Genomic DNA, 8,810 nt, shown 5'->3' with positions numbered 1-8,810 from the left:
CAGCTCCTACTACACACAGGCAGGACTCTCACACATTAAAAATAACTTAAAAATACACATTTATCCTGTATGTGTACGTGTGAAGGTGTGCGCACTATAGTATGCATGTGGCGATCAGAAGGGGATTCGTAGTTCTCTCTTTCCTCGTGTGGGTCCTGGGAATTGAGTCCTGGTCACGAAGCTCAGCAGCAAACCCCGCTCTGCTCTGAGCCATCTTACACCACCCCCTGCCTGCTGCTTCTGTAAAAGTCTTATTGTGATGTTTTGAGATAGAGCTGTGTAGAGAGCTGGGTCTGGCTTGGCTGTCTCATTTTTTAATTGACACATAATGTGCATAGTTATGGGGTACAGCTAGTTTGTTTTATTTTTAATAGCTGTCATAACTGATTCAAAGAGGAGAAGGGTATCATGGGACCGCATGTATTAAATCACAGCACTCAGTTTTCAACCCCATCTACCAATTAAAGGCTTTTTATTGAACGGAGCTAGGCATCGTGCATCTTCCTTTATGTCAGCCAGCGGTTTTACAAGCTAATTGGAAAGCTTCACGTTTTTAGATTTTTAAATAAGCAGATCCAATATCCGCCTACATTATTTGGGCAAATTTCAAAGAGGTTAGGAAAAAAATCTGTTTCTAATATTTAAAGGTATGTCCATGTAAACACTTTTTATAGGTGATACCATATTTTGAAAGGCCACTTCAAAACAGCCTCTCCAAAATGCCAGTTACAATGGAAAAGCAGCCTCGTTACCATGAGTCACCTAATTTCTCTTGAGTAGTCAAATGAAGTTGCATTTCCTCTTGGTGAGCAATAGCTGCGTATACATTACAAATAGTATAAAATATTATTAGCAAAATAAAAGGTAGAAAATGTCAACCACCACTTGTCATCATAACAGGTCAGCAAGTGTGCAACACTTGTTTGTGCAGGGGAAAAAAATGTAACTCATCTATGGGTGTAAGGCTCTTTTGAGAGCGCTGTCTCGAGACAGCCAGCAAGGCTCCCTGTGGTTGGAAAGATGCCCAGTCACGCTTCTCTGATCAGAGCCTAGTGTATGCGTTGCTACAAAACTCTGAAAAAGTAAACCTAACCAGATCAATGATCCCTGCTGCAATTTCTGAATGTCTGGACTTACTGTCCTGGTCACAGTACCCTGAAGAAAATCTCCAAGGAAATTAGCATCAATTCACTTTTTTTCTTTCTGTCATAGACAGACTTTCCATCAATGATTACACTCCATTTCACCTATAAGTAGTGGTGCAGTGTGTGTGTGTGTGTGTGTGTGTGTGTGTGTGGTGTATATGTATATTTGGTATATATGTGTATACGTGTTTATGTGTGCATGCGTGTGTGTATGTGTGGGGTGGGTATATGCATGTACATGTTTGTGTATGTGTGTGTGCATGTATGTGCACACACATAGGTCAGAGGTCAATGTCAGGAGTCCTCCTCAATTACTCTCCATTCTAATTTTTTTTTTCTGAGACAGAGACTCTCATTGAACTTGGAGTCCACCAACTCGGCTAGGCTGGCTGGCCAGTGAGCTCCCGACACCCTCCTGTCCCCAACTGCCTAGCACTGAGATTACAAATGTGCTCTGCCAACCCTGAGTTCTTCTGTGGGATCTAGACTCAGGTTCGTGGGATTACATGGCAAGCACTCCACTAACGAAGCTAGTTCTGCATCCCCTGCTTTTTTTTTTTAATTTAAGACTGGTTTTTCCATGTAGTCCAGGTCAACCTTGAACTCATGGTCCTCCTGCCTCAACCTTCCCAGTGCTGGAATGACAGGCCTGTACCACCACACACAACTAGAAATGATGTTTTTATTATTATTCTGTGACAGCTTCCTCTTTAGTGGCTCAGAGACACAAGGCTCTTCATGTAGTTCATCGTTAAATCAAAACCTAAGAAATCCAAGTTAGGAACATCTGTGCTTTTAAGTATTTCACAAAGGCTTGGCAGCGTGAGACGTGCTTCTTCTCTTCGTCTTCAGAAATATCGTCTCTGCATTTTCCAAGGTTGCAGTGTCTATGCCATTATTCTTGCTGTCATCAACTACCAACCTCTGGGTTTCCAGTCTAAGGGGGGAATGTATATTCCGAGAATTCCTTCTCTGGGAAGATATAAACATATGCACTCGCCTTATAAGGCCCCAACAACAAAAAGTCCAACCTAAGGAACCAAGGAGTTTAGTGGACTTCCAGAGTCCAGATGAGGGGTTGCATAAAGGGCCATGAGTGATCTTGCCGTGCCAGAAAATCTTTACCCAGCATGAATGATGGCTTCCCCACAGTCACACAGCTGGGGGGTCCCTTTCACTAACCACCCCAAGACCCCCCATCATTTGCTGTTAGAATAGAATTGCATGCAAAGGGCTGGGAAGAGTGGCTGGAGTCTCAGAAGAGGGTCCCTGCTCTTCTAAATTCCTCCTTCTCTGAGGAAACCCCAGCAGCCAGCAGGCCCTAACTCTGCTTGTTCGAAAACAGGTACAGCTGGCCTAATTAAGATGGTGATTGTTTTACCTAGAGGATACCACATTGCCAACCTCCCCTCTGTGTGTGTGTGTGTGTGTGTGTTCGCGCGCGCGCATGTGTGTAAGTCAAATGAGATGGGTCAAAGGGAAAGTAAATTGATCTTCCAGGAACCCCCCGACACCCCAACCCCACCACCATCAACCCCCTCACTCCCAGCTAAGACCAGCATTGGAGGAGGCCCCAGGGGAAGGAAGACTTCATCTTCTTCCTAGCTGAAGAAGTGCGGTGGTGGAGAACATGGTGACCTGCCTTGTGCCTGACTGAGCATAGGCTCAGAGAATTGAAGCAAGGACATCTTGTTTTGTCTGCCTGGATTCTTGAGCTTTTTCCGTGTGGAGGAAAGCTGCATTTCAAGTAGGAAAATACCTCACCGCTGGCGCTTTCTCTCTGTTGACTTTTGTCTGTGTTACAAACATTGCCTTCGGTTATGGATTCCTTGCAGGAATCCTGTGAAGCCGTATATCCATTTGCGAGAAGAGTTAAGGTAGCTAACATTTGGTCACATAACTGATGAAGCCACTTAGCTAGGTACTTGGAACACAACCTAGGAGTTCAAGCTCTCAGTGTCTATTAGAGATAGGAGGTGTTTCTGGGCATGTTAAAGTAAAAGAACGGAAGCTCCAGCCTAAAGTGTGCTTGGCTTTTTGGGTGGGTCAGCCTGGATTCCCTTGCATCATGGCCATTTCTGGAACATGTATATGACATATGTATATATTTCTCCATAATACATTATATATGTATGTATATGTATATGCCTATGATGGACATGTATGTATGTGTGTGTGTATATATATATATATATATATATCAGGCTCCCATGGCCTGAGGACAAAGCATCCTGTTTCGTGCATTCATTTACTTACGTACCACACACTCTGTGACTTACACAATAGAAATATTGTCTCCTAACTGCCAAGGCTGGAAGCCCAAGAGTATGTAGACAGGGTTGGCTCCTTCTGAAGGCTGGGATGAAGCTGGGACGAAGAGTCAGTTCCAGGCTCTCTCTACCTTCTGAAGGGTTGCTGGCGATTTTGGGCATTCATTCTTTGACTTGTAGATGCGTCCCCCTGATGTCTGCCTCTGCCTCCATGTGGCAGTCTCTGAGAACACACATGTGTCCAGTCCCTTCATATGAGGGCAACATTGTATGTCATGAGGATCCTTCCTCTGTGTGATGTCCCTTCAACCTCGGGAATTGTAGCTACAACTCTACTTCCTAATGAAGTCATATTCTGAGGTGTGGTGATTTGCTACTTTGACACAGGGACTTTGGAGGGACACAATTCACTCTACCATGCTGACCTCTGCTCTAGACCCCCTGACACAAGGCCTCAGAAGGTGAAAGTATGTGTGGTATGCATGTAGTATATACCATGTGCTCACCATAATGTGACAATCACACTCTTCATGATTTTTAGAAGATTGTTCTCTTGTTTTGTTTTGTTTTTGAGACAAGGTCTTGCTATACATCCCTGGCTGGACCGGTACTCCCTATGTAGCCAAGGCTAGTAGGCTCTGACCCCCAAATTCTCCCTCAGCTTCCTAAGTGCTGGGATTACAAGTGTGCACCACCATATTGGGCTTGAACTATTAGAACACTTACCACAAGATCTACCCTCTTAGATATTCAAATGCACAGTGCAAAACTGGGACCTACAAGCGTCACGGGGAATAGCTGGTTCTTCATCTTGCACAGATGAAGCGCTACAACTGTCAAACACGAATTCGTGCTTTTAAGAGTGACCCCAAGTGACCTGTATGCTGAGTAAAATTTGAGAGCTGCATAGCCACCTGAAGTGACACACAATGTCTCATCTCAAATACAATGATACACTAAATAAAGCCACACGGGTAAATGTATGGCTGAGTTCTAGGAGAAGGAAAGAAAAAGAAAATATCCCAAATGTCAAAACTGAAGATCTGAAGCAAGAGAGCTAAGCATTGGCTGATCCGGGTGGGAGCTACAGAGAGCGGGGTTCTCAACCTCCCTAACACTGTGCCCCTTTAGTACAGTTCTTCCTGGTGTGCTGACCCAGCCATAAAATTATTTTGTTGCTACTTCATAACTGTAACTTGGCTACTGTTATGAATCGTAATGTAAATATTTGTGTTTTCCAATGGTCTTGGCTAAGGGGTCATGACTCACAGGTTGAGAACCACTGGTATAGATCCTTAACAGTCGGCTCAAGCTACATGATAGGTCATTGCACAGCTGAAGCAGAGAGGCTTGCATGAAACACAGGGCTCTAAAGAGATGCCTTGTCATAGAAAAGAGCTAGAAAAACCCAGAGAACCACTTCAGCTGATTAGAACTTCGGGGGAGCTGGGGCTCTACTGTATGCTTGCATCTGCTCTAAAGGCTTACAGGGTCGGGAGGCTTAGTCAGGGTACATATAAGAACAGGGATTTGAGGGAGGTATGAGCTATTAGGGTTTGTTTTGAAGTATGAGAGAGAGAGAGGTTGGAGTCTGATAAGGTCTGCTGGGTGGGAGCGCTGAGCTACTGGGGAAAGGCATCCTGGGATGAGGGAATGGATGGAGCCCCAGAGAGTGAGAGGAGGGCGTGTCAAAGCTGAACTTGCTACTTTTTTAAAAAAAAAATCTTTTTTGAGCTGTATATTTTTCTCTGCTCCCCTCCTTTCCTCTCCCCTCCCCTTCTACCCTCTCCCATGATGGCGCACGCCTTTAATTCCAGCACGTGGGAGGCAGAGGCGGGTGGATCTCTGTGAGTTTGAGGCCAGCCTGGTCTACAAGAACTTGCTACTTTTAAAGATTGCCAAGCACCCTTCTCTGTGCCTCCCTGCCGAGCTCTATACGAATCAACTGTCAGTATAATAAAACACCGGAGCAGATAGTGTTAGAAGGGGATTACAGCTTTGTAATTTCAGCCCTTGGTCAACTGTCCCCATTGCTTCAGGGTCTGTTGCAAGACAACACAATATGTAGAGAAGGAAGCTGCACCTGGGAAGCAAAGGTAATAAGAACTGGAGTCCCATGATCCTCTCTGAGGACACATCTCACTAATGTCTTACCACTTTTCATGGAACCTACCTTTTAAAGCTTCCGCTGCTTCCTGGGGACCACACCTATAACACACAGGCTTTGGGGAGACAATTATAATTACAAACTCTGATGAGCTCTGCCCCCGAAAGTCCTCTCACCACCTGCCTATTCCTGGGGACTGGAGGGACAGTTGCCAGCTGCAATAGTGAGCTGTACCCAAACTGGCCGATGGTGGCTGGGATGTCACAAGCCCACGTGGAGGAATGTCAGTAGAGGAGGGAGCTCACATGCTAAGATCAGGGCAGTTTGAGGGAATCGGAGTTGGAAACAGCGTGGCCCTTGGTAATTTTGGACTGTGTGTGTGTGTGTGTGTGTGTGTGTGTGTGTGCATGCGCGCACGCTCATGTGTGTGTGTGTAGGTGTGGAGGCGTGTGTGTGGGGTGGGGATTGAACCCAGGGCATCATCACACGTGCTAGGCAAATGCTCTGCTGCTGAGCTTCATTTCCAGCCTTGGCACCTCATCTGAAAACTGCCCTATTGGTTATGACATCTGTGGTGGGTAAGGAGCAACTAGCAGCTCCCATTGGCTGAGTTTTCTATCAGACACTGGGTTATTCTTCTGCTCTTTCCTCATGTCAGTCCCGCAGGGCAGCATAACTATTATCTCTGTACTTTAGAGAAATCTTTAACTCTGAGGGATAGTCGGTGAGTGTCTCTGTATGACAGCTGCTCCCTAACTAATGGCACAGCATTAAACCCAGGTCTGCTGCCTGCTATAGCAATGCTACTGGTTACCTCTGGGCACTCGGTAATAGATGGCTTTTGTTTTATTCTTTATCCATTTTTTAAAAATTTTCCGAGTTTTAAATGTAAAATGGAGGGAAATTTGATAGCCGTAAAAAATCTTCAATAACACGACCCAAAACCACACATGCACATGCACACCACACACACACACAAACACAAGCCATTGGAATGTGTGTTCAGGAGGAGACATGGACGAGCAGAGTGATGTCAAGCAGGCTCCCTGGTCCTGGGTTCCTCCGTCACACCCAGGGTCCTGTTTTACTCCTGAGCTTGTTCTTTTTGCCTGGGCCCAGACACAGTGCTAATGGCAGGTGGGAGAGGCCCGGGGAGGCAACACCTGAGCCCTGATAGACCTTGTTTCCCTAACTCCCCTCACAGGTCAACCCTTTCAGAGACCGAATCTGCAGGGTGTTCTCCCACAATGGCGTGTTCTCTTTCGAAGATGTCCTGGGCATGGCATCAGTGTTCAGTGAGCAGGCCTGCCCCAGCCTGAAGATCGAATATGCCTTTCGTATCTATGGTGGGTACCTTGGTTGGGGTGGTTAGGGTGCTGAGTGGGGAGGAGGAAGCGGTCAAAGAGAATCTGCCACATCTGAAATCCAGCAATGTTAGTTCATTGATGGTATGGTATAACGGGGATTCATCTGGTCTTTATGAGTATATATTGTGTTTCTTAAATACTGTGAAATAACAAAACCGGTTAGGAATCTCAACTCTGATAGACCTTCCCTCTATGTCATCTATATAAGTGGCCTTTATTATTGCTGTCACCAACATACGTGACAAGAAGCAACTTAGGTGAAGGAGGATTTATTGAGAGTGTCTGAAGGCACACAGTCCATCGTGCAGGGACAGCGGGTGACCAGAAGGCCACATGTGTTTGAGATGCCTCATCTCCTTACATGTTGGTGGAAGAGGAATCAGAGGCGACACAGGATGCTGGGTGGTACTGTAAGCCTCCAGTCCTGCCCCTTAAGAAATCCATGCCCTTCCCAGATAGGTTCCTCCTCCCAAAAGTCCCACTGTCTCCCAAAGCAGTGCCAGCAGCTGGGAAACAAATGCTCTATTTCATGTTCAAATCATAACTCCATCCAAGGGTACTGGGGTCACCTATGTGGCTATTCGGTGATCTCTCTCTGGGCAAGCCAGCGAGAAAGGGAAGACATTGCTTGTCTGGCAGGAAGAAGATTAGGTGGGAACTTGAGAGACAGGAGCACCAGAGCTGGCTCTGCATGCAGTGGCTGCCTAGTCTTGAACGAGTCATTTCGTTTTCCCAAGAACCCATTCTCTCCTCTTGAAAGTGAAGGCTTGAGAAAGATGATCTGTGATGTCTTTGATGTCTGCCTTTGCCCTGTATTGTCCCCGAAGCCCAGTGGGATACTCAGACCTCTCCAAAGCAACCGAAAGGAAAGAGCCAAAGAAATCCTGAGACACTTTCCAACAGACCATAAACATCTCTGAGTACATCATGGAAACTCCTTTGCTTGAACAGGCAGACTGGCACGGATGACCACTGCCCTTTCTGTTTAAGGAGGCCATCCGGCTCCTCCTGTCCTCAGACATGAGTGAGCAGAACCATGCAGGCCGAGGAAAACCTAAACTTGCTAGGTATGGTGGCACACACACTGGTAATCAGCAGGCTGAGGCAGAAGGACTCAAGTTGGAAGACAAACATGACTACATAGTGAGACCCTGTCTTAAAAAGCCAAGGGCTAGTGTTATAGCTCAATGGTAGAATGCTTGCCTAGGATACACAAGGCTCCTGATTGGATCCCAAACTAAACAAACAAAGCCCCCCCCCCCAATCTGGAGAACCTGAATGACAGGATTGCAGGCTGAATTAAACCAAAAATGTCAGCAATGTTTTGGAGAACTGAACAGAATTCCGCATCTCCACACTGAGACATTTACAATACCCCAAAGTGACCTGCTATGCAAGGAAATTCCTTTAAATCTTGCTGCAGCCTCCAGAAGGAAGACTGACTCTGACATGACCCAGATACTGAAATTCACTGATAGAGTCTTAAAACAGCCGCCGTCGCCGCTGTCGTCAGCTCTTCAGAGAAACAGAAGCAACGAGAAAAAGAAGGGAAAAGGATGCAGGGGTAGAGAGGGAAGGGCGGAGGGAGAAAGATAAAGAAGGACCTGTAGGGGTGGACTTGGGGGACATTGGTGACCAGCAACCACACAGTCTACTGTGAGTGGGACATCCGGGAAAGACGGTGATTTAATTCAGTCCAAAGGCACAAGAATCGAGAGCACCATTGACCAAGGACAGAGCAGAGACAGAAAAGCTCCTCCGACCTCCGCTTGTCAGCTATTGGGCCCTTATCGGGCTGGGTGATGCCAACACACAATGACGGGTGTGATCTTGGTTTTTAATTTTTATTTGTTTTTAATGTATTTAAAAGGTGTGTGTGTGTGTGTGTGTGTGTGTGTGTGTGTGTGTGTGTGTGTGTGTG

At 46.2% G+C, this 8,810-nt stretch overlaps 1 protein-coding gene across 1 annotated transcript in view; it reads left to right on the top strand.

Annotated features, from left to right (window-relative positions):
* The window catches only part of Cib4 (calcium and integrin binding family member 4), a 57,520-nt gene that overhangs the window by 36,645 nt on the left and 12,065 nt on the right, over positions 1 to 8,810 (top strand). The window contains exon 4 of the mRNA XM_005371332.3: positions 6,727 to 6,868. Coding sequence (XP_005371389.1) covers positions 6,727 to 6,868 — 142 coding nt within the window. The remainder of the gene's footprint in view (positions 1 to 6,726; positions 6,869 to 8,810) is intronic.

The sequence above is a fragment of the Microtus ochrogaster genome, unplaced genomic scaffold (assembly GCF_000317375.1).
Source record: "Microtus ochrogaster isolate Prairie Vole_2 unplaced genomic scaffold, MicOch1.0 UNK106, whole genome shotgun sequence".
Classification (NCBI taxonomy): Eukaryota; Metazoa; Chordata; class Mammalia; order Rodentia; family Cricetidae; genus Microtus; species Microtus ochrogaster.
The sequence above is the reverse complement of the archived record's forward strand: the minus strand, read 5'-3'. Positions and strand labels throughout refer to the sequence as shown.